The sequence below is a fragment of the Tachyglossus aculeatus genome, chromosome 9 (assembly GCF_015852505.1).
Source record: "Tachyglossus aculeatus isolate mTacAcu1 chromosome 9, mTacAcu1.pri, whole genome shotgun sequence".
Taxonomy (NCBI): domain Eukaryota; kingdom Metazoa; phylum Chordata; class Mammalia; order Monotremata; family Tachyglossidae; genus Tachyglossus; species Tachyglossus aculeatus.
Window position 1 is genome coordinate 47,571,934 of NC_052074.1, and position 13,913 is coordinate 47,585,846.

At 36.3% G+C, this 13,913-nt stretch overlaps 1 protein-coding gene across 3 annotated transcripts in view; it reads right to left on the reverse strand.

Annotated features, from left to right (window-relative positions):
- BAZ2B (bromodomain adjacent to zinc finger domain 2B) overlaps positions 1 to 13,913 on the reverse strand; it is a 232,511-nt gene that overhangs the window by 43,490 nt on the left and 175,108 nt on the right. For 2 of the 3 annotated variants that reach the window (XM_038751842.1, XM_038751843.1), the window contains 5 exons: positions 12,349 to 12,414; positions 11,324 to 11,389; positions 10,603 to 10,647; positions 10,336 to 10,362; positions 9,006 to 9,071 (listed from right to left, as the gene is read on the reverse strand). In XM_038751842.1, the coding sequence (XP_038607770.1) occupies positions 9,006 to 9,071; positions 10,336 to 10,362; positions 10,603 to 10,647; positions 11,324 to 11,389; positions 12,349 to 12,414 (270 nt within the window). The remainder of the gene's footprint in view (positions 1 to 9,005; positions 9,072 to 10,335; positions 10,363 to 10,602; positions 10,648 to 11,323; positions 11,390 to 12,348; positions 12,415 to 13,913) is intronic. The other variant, XM_038751844.1, reaches the window with a different exon arrangement.

Sequence of the window (13,913 nt, forward strand, 5' to 3'; positions counted from 1 at the left end):
AGATAGGCTGCTTTGCGAACGGTGGAAAGGAAAAGAAAGTTATAAAGTTCATGGCAGCTGTTTTCAAATTTCAAAAACTACTGAGACATTCTGTCTCCTGGCAACTCTAAATGTTTTAAATTCTCAATTATTTTAATTGCCTGAGAGTTAAATGCCACAATGAGTTTGCTAATGGGTCTTTTGTCATTGGAGGTTTAAATTCAAATGAATTTGATGAGTCTCATCTACATTACAAAAATGCTACTCTTCACCAAAAGCCAAGTCTGGAATAGGAGCAGTTCTGTAGGTCAAGACTGAAGTGCAGGAGCAGAACGAAGTGTGGAAACTGGAACACTGCTTACCATTTCAAAGGACACAAAATTTACTCATTTCTACGATCTTTTTTCTGATTAGGCCTCATTATTTGATACTAGAGTGAAATCAAAATTTCCTCGCCAAGACATCACACTTTGACAAGTCAATGACTATGATTTCAAATTGTAGCATTCTGACTTCACTGAAAGTGATGAGAGAACACTCTCACTGAAAGATAATTATAAGATGAATGGGTTGTTGAGAGAAATCCAGTCCTCAGATGAGCTAAAAATGACAGGATTCAAAGTCAACTGAAAAGCTTTACTTTTAACAACTGACTTTGAAAGATATTTCCCATCATATAAAAGAAATATGGTTTATTGGTGCAACAGAACTCATCCCTGATTCCCTGGTCCAGTGAAAAGAACTTGGTCCTCACAATCAGGATACCTGAGTCTTAGTCCCGGCTCTGAAAATAGGAGAATGAGGAGAAGGTATGAGAAAGTCAGGATGATGCAGAAGGGAGTGGGAGAGGAGGACTGGCTACTTTCTGGGTGTTTTTGAGTACCAAGCCACAAATACACTTACACACCTTGAAAGCCCAAATTTCTTCTGCTAGAATGTGATTTGGTAAATAACAATTCTAGGCAAAAATGAAAAGTTCATGAGAGGGGTTTAAGTAATATGCTTCCGTCCCATATGGAATTGGTGTTATTGTTCGTATTCAAACATATTTAGACAATGTTATGAAAAAAAAACAAAAAAGAATGTGATAGACTGAACCTCATATGGCTTTGACTTACTGCTATAAAGCTTTACTGCTTTCAGGACCTAAAGTCTGTCAGTAGGCCATTTTCAAGAGACCAGTTGCAAAGGTTCCAATGTTTTTACATTTTATGATTCAGTTGGGTCCCTTCCATTTATCCAGGGCACAATTACAAGTGAGAATACATTTCTTGGGGCAGCAGCTTTTACCAAATTTTATAGAAAAATATCAATTTAAGAGGCAAAGGACTACTTTGGGTACAAGATGAACAAAAAGAGTGGGACAAATAAAGGATAAGTTATTATAAGAGACAGTTGTAAAGAACAGAAAAAAAGAGAGCTGTCACCTTGTTACAGAGTTGAGAAAATAAGCTTGATTAGCACTAAACAATAATTGAAAATACTGTTAGGGGTTTTTTGAGTGGTTTTTTTTTTTTTTTTACAAAAACGAATGATTTCAAATAACTTCTGCATTAGAAAACATTTGGCAAAAGTACTCTTGTGGTAGATTTTTTGTTCAGATCTTTGAAGATTAAAAAAGACTTGTGTACTTGTGTCTTTTATGCAGCCATTAATATTTATCAAGATACTGACTAAAATATTTACATGCAAAATTAATTCCATTATAGAAATAACAGTAATCTTTTACTGTTTAGCAATGATGGATGGTTCTAGCCATGTGAAATCCCAATCAATAATTTTATCAGGCCAATGATTTATTTAATTTAGAATTAAATTAAAATCATGCCAAACTAAAGGGCTTTTATAGATTTATAATTAATCTAAATTAGAATTACTAATAACATCAATATTGCTTTGGAAATTCAATTCTGTTGAAAGATATTAAGCGCCACATTTCAAGTATTCATAAAAAAGTATCAAATTAATAAGACATACTGGAGAGCTTATGAAGTGGTTCAGTTTTAAATGGTCCAATTGTAGAGGGTTATCTCAAACTGAAAAACGTGGTTTCTTATATAAAATTGCCTATATGTGCAATTGCACACGGTATTTTCACTGAGCAGTGATCGGTATATATTCCAAATGATGAAATATTTTCATCAGTTGAATCACCAGGGGGCTGTGAATTTCCTTCTGCTTTCAAACTGCTTATTAGATGGCTTCTGGAATCCAAGGTACTGCGTCCCATATTACGGCTATATCTACCCAACTGCTGACACAGCCATTTAGTGATAGATGCATGGTTAACAGTCTTTTGTTGTTTATTGATCCTCAGGGAGATATATCAGAACTTGGAACAATTACTATAGTACCTAGTTTACATGAGTAAAGTGATTACTAAATTGTGCATGATACTGTGTGAAGTTTAATAGGAAAAACTGAGAACTCGGGGATTCTGGACTAATGCCATTTTTTCTCTACATTTTAGCATCAGTTCAAATCAGTATGAATTTCCAGCAATCATTTGAGTTGGGGGAAAAGACACACTTCAGAACAGGGGAAAGTATTATGGTGACGGCTAATAAATCTTCCAATCCGTCTAACTAAATACGGGGTGCTTTGGATTTCATTGTTTGAGGGATGACGACAAAATACATTTTTGGCCAATAAAACTATGCACGTTGACTTGGTCACAAAAGCTAGCAACACTTCAAAGAAAACAAAAATGTCTTATCTAAATAAATGATCTTTATTAAAAGGGACTTCTATGGGGAAAAAATGGGATTTGTATATTATAGTGGTTAACAATTTGGGGGCCATGTTCATGCTTATTTGAGATGATGAAAATCCTGTAAAATGGGAGGTAAAAAATTTTGCAAAAGGGCACAGGCAGTGTCTCTACACCAGATGCAGCTCCCTTGGAGGAGGCAAGGAAGGAGGTGGGAACCTGCTGTGTAGTATAGCAAGAGGAAACTTCATTCCATCGCTACTAACACCTAGTAGTGCATTTTTACAACAACTCTAACACTGTGGACAAAAAAATTCCACTGTGGGAGCAGGTGACCAATGGATGCAAGGTCAGCAGACTTGAAAAACACCCCCCCCTCCACCACCTGATAACCACCTGCCACAAGGTGGGCTGCTGTAGGCCCCATGGCTTCAGAATCCATTCTTCGCTTCCTCTGTCACCCTCCACTATGGATCGGCCTTGGCCCTTGTTAGAAACAAGTGTGGTCAGGCTCGGTGTCTACCAACTCTGCAAGCAGCACGGGCCAGTCAGTGGTCAGAGCACTGGCCTGGGATTCAGCAGGTCATGGGTTCTAATCCCAGCTCTGCCACTTGTCTGCTGTGTGGCTTTGGGCGAGTCAGTTCACTTCTCGATGCCTCAGTTACCTCATCTGTAAAATGGGGATTGAGACTGTGAGCCCCATGGGGGTCAGCGACTGCATCCGACCTGATTTGCTTGTATCCACCCCAGCGCTTAGTAAGGGCTTAACAAAAACCACTATTATTATTATTATTACTGCTGTACTCTCCCAAGCGCTTAAGTACTGTGCTTTGCACACAATAAGGGCTCAATAAATATGACTGTGAAAGGATGAAAAAGGCTTGTACTCTCAAACACTGGGGCCAGGCTGCTGACAGGGAAATCGAAAGGCTTCCGTAACTTCGACTTCCACCTTGCAGCCCAGCCTCTCGCTACCTTGCCCTTTATCACCAATGCCAGAAGTGCCAACCCCTGCCAAAGTGGACAGCACCAGAGCAATCCTTCCCCTTAAACACCAGGATGGGACAACTGGGTGCGGTGGAGGACACAATGCCTCCAGCCCCCATAAAGCCCCTTGCTCCCTACCATTCCGGCTCAGTACTCTAGCCTCTGCTACAAACCTAATAATAAATATTCCAAGTCTGAAAAAACTTTTATTAGAATGTTGCCCAGATTGTGACAGTGTGAACACGGGTAACCTTGCCTGGAGCTGTCTGGGGCCTGATGATCATTCCATCCTAGAGGCAATGTAATGCTAATTTTATTCTACCTCTTGCTGAATTTGGCTTTTGCAGTCTTTTGTTGAATTTTCAAATTGAATTTACATTATTCATTCCTTGAGTGTCTGTTCTAAAAACCCCCTCTAGATTATGAGCCACCTGAATATCAGGAGCTGTTTGTGAATTCAAAACATAAGCTTGGGAGTCAGGAGACCTGTCTACCAACTCTTTCGTATTGTTCTCTCCCAAGTACTTAGTACAGTACTCTGCACACAATAAGCACCCAATACATATCACTGATTCTATCCCGGCTCCTGCACTTGCCTGCTGTGTGACCTTGGTTAAGACACTTAACTTTTCTGTGTTTCAGCCACCTGAAGTGTAAAATGTGGATGAAATACCTGTTCTCCTCCCCCCTTAGACCACGAGCTCCATGTGGGATAAGGACCATGTTCAACCTGATTATCTTGCATAATATAGTGCTTGGCACATAATAAACACTTAATATTAACATTTGTCCCTGAATCTCCTCCCCAGCACTTAGTATTGCTCTCCATTCATTGAAAAGTGCTTAATAAATGGCACAGCAAGAAAGGAAGATTTTCTTAACCTTGTCAGAATGTCCTTGCACAAATTCTCTTTGGCATATTGCTTATAACATGGTCTATGTGCCCCGTCTTAATAATTCATTGCTATGTCAGGACTTTATGCATTTCGCTAGCCTTCCTCTGGTTAGGGAGTATGTAGTCACATAGTTCACCTCCCAAGACATTCATTTTTACTTGCAACAAGGCATTTTTATAAGGGAATTAATACACTGCTGAGAATGAAGTGATTTTAAGTTTTCCCAATAAATCGATGGCACGCCAATTGGACCATGTTGTATCTGAATGGTTAGCTGGGGCAATAAGAATTCTTCAATTAAAGACTGCAACCACGCACATTATGACAGCGACCTGATCAAGAAAAACTTAACTGGAGAGGGAAGAAAGAATGAGGAGAATAATAGTAATGAAACAATGATAATTGTGGCATATGTGGGCACTAACTAAGTACCAAGCACTGTATTGAGCTCTGCGGCAGAGACAAGATAATCAGATCCTATGGGGGCTAACAGCCTAAGTGGGAGGGAAAAGAGGTATTGAATCCCCATTCAGCATTTAGAGGAACTGAAGAACAAAGAAGTTAAGTGACTTGCCCAAGGTCACACAGCAGGTAAGTTGCACAGACAGCTTAAGAGGGACATAAATGGCTTGCAAAGAGCATAAAACAAGATGAGCTGGTTGTTTATTTTACTAAAAGTAATATACCCAAAGAAATATATGTACAACTAAGTCTTTCTGAATGGAGGACAAAGCATGGTCATTATTTGATGAAAATGGAATACTGTAAGAGACTGTCAAGAATTTTGTACACTTTAAAAGACTGTATATAAATTAGTATTATTTTGCCACCGGAGTTTATTGTTCAGTTGTGTTCACTTCTAGGTCCTTCTATAATCTTTGCTTTAACCTTTGAAACCTATGACATAAATTCCTGCAATTTGAAGTACCATTTACAAAACAAATTCCAGTACACAGATGTACTTCCCTAATTAGCCCCTTTTTGCTATAGTATATTACAGTGTCTTTTTCTTTCCATTTCTTTTTCAAACTATTAATCATGATTGCAGGAATAATTTAAGAAGAAAACAAAGAATAGATTTTTTCTAACGATTGATTTGGCAGGTAATTTTTTCTCTTGGTAACAAATATAGTTTAGGGTATATTATAAATTGACTCCAAAGGCTAATTTTGTTAGAATTGTTTATACTTACTATCCTTTGATATTAATTGTGATTGTTTGGAATTCTCACAAATTCAATTAAATGAAGATGAAATTACTTTTATAATGTAAGTATTGCAAAGAGAGCTGCCGTGAATTTAAGTAATTATATGCCATCTGAGTTCTGACAATCCTGGCTATTTTTACTTAGCTAAATTGACACCTTCTGTACCTACTCTGCAAATTCACTGTATTAAATCTAATGAAATTCATGAATACAAAATAGCTTTAAAGACATAGTGCTTAATTACTACCTGGCATTGAAATGATTTGTGCTGGCTTGGTATGATATTTTAAGATATGATTAGTAAAATAACTGACCATAATTTCATCTAAAGGTAACATTATTTATGTGTGAGGGTTTTTTTTTTCCAAAGGAAAGAGATTAGAGTTAAATCTGGATCAAAGGAGCAAATGACTGTATATGTTGGCAGTGATAAGAAAAATCATAATTTCACTTCTTGCACTTTACATTTAAACCACATAACCAGTCTTTTCAGAATTATATCAACTATGTTACAAGTAGAGATTTGAAGGTGTGTGTTTTTTTAAGGGAAATGATAATTTCATCATGTTCTGTTGCTAAAGTTCCTAACCCTACCTTTATATTGCTCCAACGTCTTGACTATGCCCCTACATTAGCCTCCTTCCAACTCATATGAATCTGATTATTTACCTTCTTTATCATATGGATAATAATTATGGCATTAATTAATGCCATTCATAATTATGACAATTATTAATTAATTAATAATTAAGCTCTCAATACACGTTAAGTATTGGGTAGATATAAGGTTATGAAGTTCGACACAGTCCATTGTCCTAAGAGGGCCTCATAATCTATTTTATTCCTCATGTTACAGATGAGTAAACTGAAGCCCAGGGAGATTTACCCGGGGTCACCCAGAAAGCCAGTGGCAAAGTTGGGAGTAGAATTAGGTTCAGACTTCCAGTCCCATGATATTTACACTAGGCCACTCTTATACCTATTTTTAGTTTACCCTACCTCAAGTACTGTGCATTCCCAAGTGTTTATAGTGGTGCCTTGCACTATTTTGCCCGGATCATTTTTCCCAAATAACAATTCAGTTCATATCTCCCTATTCCTCCAACACCTCCAGTGGTTCCTCATCCTCCTCTGCCCCACACAGAAACTCCTTACCATCAGCTTTAAGGCACTCCATCAGCTATCTCCTTCCTACCTTACTTCCCTGATTTCTTACTACAACCCATTGTGTACACTTAGCTCCTCGAACACCAACCTACTCTCTGTAACTTGATCTCATCTATCCTGCCATCAAGCCCCCTGTCCCAGTTCTCCCTCTGGCCTGGAAATCCATCCCCCTTCATATGCAACAGTCCACCTTTTTGCCACCTTTCAAATCTTTCCAAAAATTACATCACCTCTGAGAGGTCTTCCCTAAGCCTTCACACTTCTCCTACTGACACTCTGATCTGTGCCACCTACACATTTGGCTGCGTACCCTTTAAGCACCTTGATACCCTTCCCAAATATCCTTATATGACACTATTTCCCTTACATGTAATATATTTTAATGTATGTCTTCCCCTATAGACTGTAAGCTCCTTGGGGCAGGGGATTTTGTCTAGCAACAGTGCTTTCCCAAGCTTAGTGAGATGCTCTGCATACATATGTAAAGTGCTAAATAAATTCTATCGATTGACTGATCCAAAAACATATGAAGGCTACCACATTCAAACTAATTTAAGTAACCTTAAACATATGACAACCTGTAAGTCAAGTATGTCATACTAACCAATTCAGCATTACACAGCTAAATACGTAAATTGGTTTAAGAGTTTACGTCTATCTCCTCAGCAACTATGGTATGTAATAATAATGATAATTATGGTATTTGTTAAGTGCTTACTATGTGCCAAATACTGTTCTAAGCTCCTAGCAGGTTACAAATAAGAATTTTGGCAGAATCTGCCACTTGTGGATCTATGAGGCTGACACAGAATTGTGCATCTTCTTCCTTTCTAATCCAGGGTGATGATGTTGGTCAGAGAGGGTAGGTGGGAAATGGTAGAAGGAGAAAATAAATGGATAATATTAACCTTGAATGATATGTGAGATCATGAAATATTGGACCATTTACAATTAATATATTTAGCAAGAATTAATCTACTTATTGAGCCACTATCTGCTTGGTAATCAGCATTTTTTCCCCTCTTTATTTTGTAACTGGTTCAGTATAGTGCTGTTTGTCCTTAATTGACCAAAATTAAAACATTTTTCTCAAGAACAAAAATGATCCTCAGCTGGCAAGTGGAAAATGAAGATGATGATTTGATGGTAGTCCTCAGAAGACAGAGGCTAAAATCTTATACCAAATTCAGCTCAACAATTCTTAGCATTTTCTTCAACTGGCAGAGAGATTTTAATCCTAACTTTCATAATGGAAAAAGCATTTAACAAGTTTGTAAGTCACCTTGTCTGATGAATAATTGTGAATAATGCTTTCCACCCAGCTCCAAAATACATAGTTCATAAATGCAATTTACTTTAGATGTTTTCCTGGGAGTTTCAGGGCCCTTCACTCAATCTCAGGATTCTGATATGCCGTACTAGGTCATAAAGGTTCAAGAAACCCCGTTTAAAAAAAAAATACCAGTCTTATCTGTTACCAAGAACTTGGGGCTTCATACGTCTTCATTATATATTTATCACAATGTGACAGTCTAGTTATTTTTACTTGGTTTAAGTTTTTCCTCAACCACCTATTTGCACAGAATTACAGGAAGCCAATAAATTCAAGCTTGTTGAATTCTGTGCATTTTCCATTATATCATACCACATCCCATTTTGGGTGCCCTAAATTTGGAACTGGAATGACAAAGCCATTTGAAATCAGATTGTTATGCATCAGAAGAGATGCCTGGGCAAGTTGGAATAAACCTTTGCCGAATTCTAGCTGCTGCGGTTAATGTGTCAAAATTCCCCCACGATGAAGCTTAAAGAAAATACAACCATGAGCCAGGAAAAATTAAGACATACTGAGAAACTCTTTCCACACACTTGTAGTAAGCCAAAGAAGTTCTCAGAGTTAGTTACTGTCTCTAACCTTTGGTTTGCTTGTGAAAGCTGGTAATTCAGGGTCAACTTCAATTCTAATGTTAGGGAAGGTTTACATTTCACAGACCCAATGCCTTAGGAAAGAATTTCAAGTGATGACAATCGGAACATTTGTCCAGAAACACACACTTACTTCGGCTTTTTTACGAGCTTCCATAGCTTTCATAAGCATCATATGCTGACGCCGTCTCTCTCGCTCCTATTAGAGCAGATAAAATTAGGAAAAACACTCAACTCCAGTCAGAAGACTCATTCTTACTTCAAAAACTCGGTATAGCATGTAGAGCATTAATAGACAAGTCACATTAAATACTAAGTAGAAGACAAGAATGGCCAAGTCTGTGCATGTTTTAGTTCAGGTTTAGAAAGCAAATACAAGAACAATCAAAAGCAAAAAGATAAAGCAATGAACATGGAGACAGTGTAAAACAGAAGCATACAAGATTTACTTATGGTCAGTTGTGATGCTCCTTCAAAAGCTGGCAGAACAAAAAGCATAATGGTTGGCTGGAACAGGTCAGTTACCTTACATCTGCTATCAGAAAGCCTAGAGTGCTAAGTAGCCAATTAAGCAAACTCTATCTCTGGTGGTTTTTAAGCAGTTAAAAGTCACTGTATGTTCATTTTAACTTCATGGTTTTAGAGATGAGTTCGGATTTTCTTTCAGAAAAACTTCATTTTAAAAATCAAAATGCCATCGAAATATTTGAATGTTTAATTTTCTCAGGTCTTACACGAATGTAATTAAATTAGGCATGGTTCAAGCACAAACATGAATGAAACAGGGCATTCCTATTTCCTGATGCCTGTCTCTTGAAGCACTTAAAGCCCCAAAAGCTGTACCATGGCTTACGATAATAATGACGAAATAGAACCTGAACTCTAGCTCAGCATAATGGGGGTACAGCAGATAAGCCGAGGCTTGATTTAAAGAGACAAATTTTATTTTCAGCTCAAAATATTACAGATTTGTCTAAAATCAAATCCAAAATTGTGTTAGAAAATAAGTATTCTATCCCAACTAAGGGGATAAGACATACAGTTTGTTATCTTACTTTGGATTCTAAACCAAGTTATGTGTTAAAAGTAAAAATAAATGTCATATCCTCCCATCACAGCTGCATTTAAAATTCCCATTGCCTTCAATGGCAGATTTGCATGTAGAATGATGGGACAATATGTTTCAATGGGAGTTGATACCTGACACTATGGAATGGGAAATACAAATTCCACCTAGGAGCCTCACAGATGGATTGCAAACTTCAATTTATAAATGTTGGAGACAGGTCATTCTTTCTTTATAGACAGACAAGCAGATGTATGCAATGCACTGTGCTGTAAAGCCATGCAGCAGTATGTAATGTGACAGCAGCCAGTGCTACACTTTATGCATTGCTATGACAACCATATCACAACCAAATCACAATGCGGTGTTAGATGTACAAAAATAAACATACCCATACCATATCTAGTCTATGCCTCTCCAACTCCTGGTAGAAAGAGTTGGCACATCATTATGAAACAGAAATCACAAAGTCATAAAACCACTTTATCACCCCCAAAAAGACCCCAATACCAAGCAAGGCAATAAACCGTAAGATGAAAGAAAAACTTAAGCAAGAATCATACCAGAAATTTTTATAGAAAATATTTAAGATTTTCCCCAACAGCTTAAGTAGTTGTTAAAAACTGGCATTTGCAAAAGTTTGGTTAATTGCATGAATACAGACCTGATGCTTTAGTAGAACGGCTTGTTGTCGCCTCATTTCTTTTTCCTTAAAACAAAGAACATATGCGTTTACAGATTAACATATATATACAGATGCTTATAAGAAGTATGATTTATAATATGCCCACTTATTTTCAAGTTCCACTTCTGGGTTTCTACTGCATTTTCTTACTTGCCACCTAAAACTAAATGGTCTGGTAAAGCAGTCTCCAATAGACCTTTATTACTGGACTTAAAATGACATGACCGGATAGATGTATTCACTGGCATATTTATTCAAGTAACTAGCTAGAGTACCGTGACATACCAAGCAGATTTGGCAGCATCAAGAGTGCCAGATTTCCAAACCAAGCAGACACATTCCGTAAGAAGGGTTAAGGAGACAATTGGCACCAACAATTGTGCCCTATAGAAAACAAAATTCAACTTGTTTCCGTATTTAGAAACAGAATATGGGGAGGAAGGGAGGAAAGGTTTACATTAAGTGTTTGTCAGCACTCCTAAGGTGCTCAAACCAAGCATCAGGTAAGGCAAGTCTCTTAATACCAATGATAGATATCACTATTCATATACCCATCTATACAACCACATGTACACATTTACATTCAACACTTTCTGTAAAAAAAATTACTCTTTTGCTCACGTTATTTCACATGGATTATACACAATTACATAGCTTTTATTTTTGAAAAATAAGAACTCTGATGCTCATCTAAACTAACCTTTATTCGTTTCTCGGCCTCCAATAATTTGGCATTTGCCGCTTCTTCCTTCTTTTTCTTTTTAGCCTGTGCATGCAAAACAGGTCTCAAAGTCATGCAAAGCACCACTACAACTTGAAAATAATCTCACACTAGAAATGAAGCTACATGCCTCACAAAGTGCAAAACAATACATGACACATTATGTGTTTTTTATAACAGATTTCTTCCCCAGAACACTTTATACATGAAAGTAAATTTGTGCTTTTTTAGGGCCCTAAATTTGAATTCACATATTTAATTTTATTTTTCTTGAATATTTAAAACCAAGTATTAGAATTTAACATAAAGATGAACTCATAAAATTTAAAGACAAAATTAACACTGTCATCTTTTCCTTTAATCTTCAAATGGTGATATAAAATCTGGGTAAAGAAATTGTCGAAGTTTGATTTTAAATTGTCAGTGAAAACCAATACAAATTCTTAGTTACACATTTGGTGAACATTATTTCCTTCTAAGCTAAAATTAGACTATTGAGATAAAAAAGAAATCTGTTGCCTAACACCAGAAATGAAGACCTGAAACAGAAATACCACATTAAATTTTTTGTAATTTACTATACGTAACATGAATAAATCACAAGAAATCTTCTTTGGGCAATATGGAAGCTTTGACAACTCTTAAAGATAGATCATGCATATTTTGATATCCAGTTCATGCTGTTCATATATTGACTTCAAAATCTACAAAACTTTTGGCTATTTCTCCCTAAAATATTGAATATGCTTTTCTTCTGCTCCTATAAACATCCAAATATTCTAAATTTCTCCCCAAGTAAAGTCTTAAGGTGCAGAGTGGTCAGTAGTACGGTTCAACATTTCTAGCAAAAAAATATAATACACTGTTAAAGTTGTAACAGATTTGCTTAAGAAGAGATTGCTGTAGACAAATCATGAGCGATAACAGAGAGGATTTTTATTGAAAGTATAAGATGCTTGGAAAAGGTGAATACATTTTGAACGGCATAAATTTGAGGATTCTACCTCTAAAATTTGCTGGGCTCGAAGTTCTTTTTCCATTCTGATTTGCTGTATTCTCTTAATTTTCTCCTGTGGGAAAAGTAGTGACCATTTAAAATATTTAAACATTCAAAAAATGAAGGAATTATAAAGGAGTATAATTGATGTTTTAAGTATGTTCAAACAGAAAAATTTATGTTTAATTAGCCTAAGAAATGCCTTTAGTTATATAATTTCACAGCAATCGTATAATTATGCACAGTATTTACAAATCACAAGCCCTTGTAAAGTGTTCCCCCAAACCTGGTGCAATTCAAATCCTAACGAGTGTTTTAAAAGCACAAACCAACAAAAGCCTAAGGATAATCACATTTCCAAAATAATACTAAAGATAATGGGTAATTTCTACTATAATAATCTCCTTTAATCATTTGCTATGTAACATGAACATTGCAGTTAATTACAGATAATGAACCAATTTCTGAAAATTGTCAGTAACGATAATTGAAAATTGATGAAATGCAAGCCAAAATAACTCTGTATTTGGTCCAAGTAGTACGTTTAGTTTCTAAATTGATTATAGTCTTTGTGAATTTTTTTTTTATATTTTAGGTTTGAGGGTACTAGAGAACAAGCTCACATAAATCGTCAGAGGACAGTTCTGACCAAGAGAGTCCTGAATGGGCTGGGCTCTCCCGTGGATAATAATAAAAAATAATAATAATAAATGTGGTATTTGTTAAGCGCTTACTATTTGCCAGGCACTATACTGAAAGCTGAGGGAGAATATAAGCCAATTGGGTTAGATACAGTCTTGTAACTCCCCAAGCACTTAGAACAGTACTTGGCACATAGTAAGCACTTAAAAAATACCATCTTTATTTATAATTATTACTATTAGTACTACTACTATTTGTACTAATATTACTATTAGTACTATTATTACTTTATTATTACTCAATGTTTGAAGGGAAGATTTCTTCTGCTTTACACGAAAATCTACGTTAAGGACTTTCATCTTCAGACACTATTGAGATTTATAAAAATGTAAAACAAAGCAACCTCCCCCAAATCTTTTGGAAAATATCCCTTGGCAAAACACACCTATCTCTGCACTTGAAGAGTAAATTGAGAACTACAGGCTTAAATAGCTTGCCCATCATCACCTACACAGATAACCAGGATCTCAGATTGACCAGTCTGCTTCACTAGTCACTAAAACCATGATCTAATTCCACAATATTTAATTAACCCTATCTGCCAGAACAATCAATGATGCTTGAAAATATGGCACTATTTTCCAAATAAATTTGATTTTTGAAGTGAATTTTATAGATTAAGGAGGGTATTTATAAGTAGACATGAAGGTAAAAAAAGTTTCAACATTTTGTGTGGACTCTGCTTACCGATCTATTCCTATACATGAAAAGCAATAAAGGGAGTGTGAAATCATCAAGGCCATGAAAAAATAGCAATAGTAATAATAATGATAATAATTGTGGTTTTTGTAAAGTACTATGTGCCAAGCATGATACTAGGCCCTTGGGTAGATAGGCAATAATTAAGTCAGACACAGTCCTGTACCACAT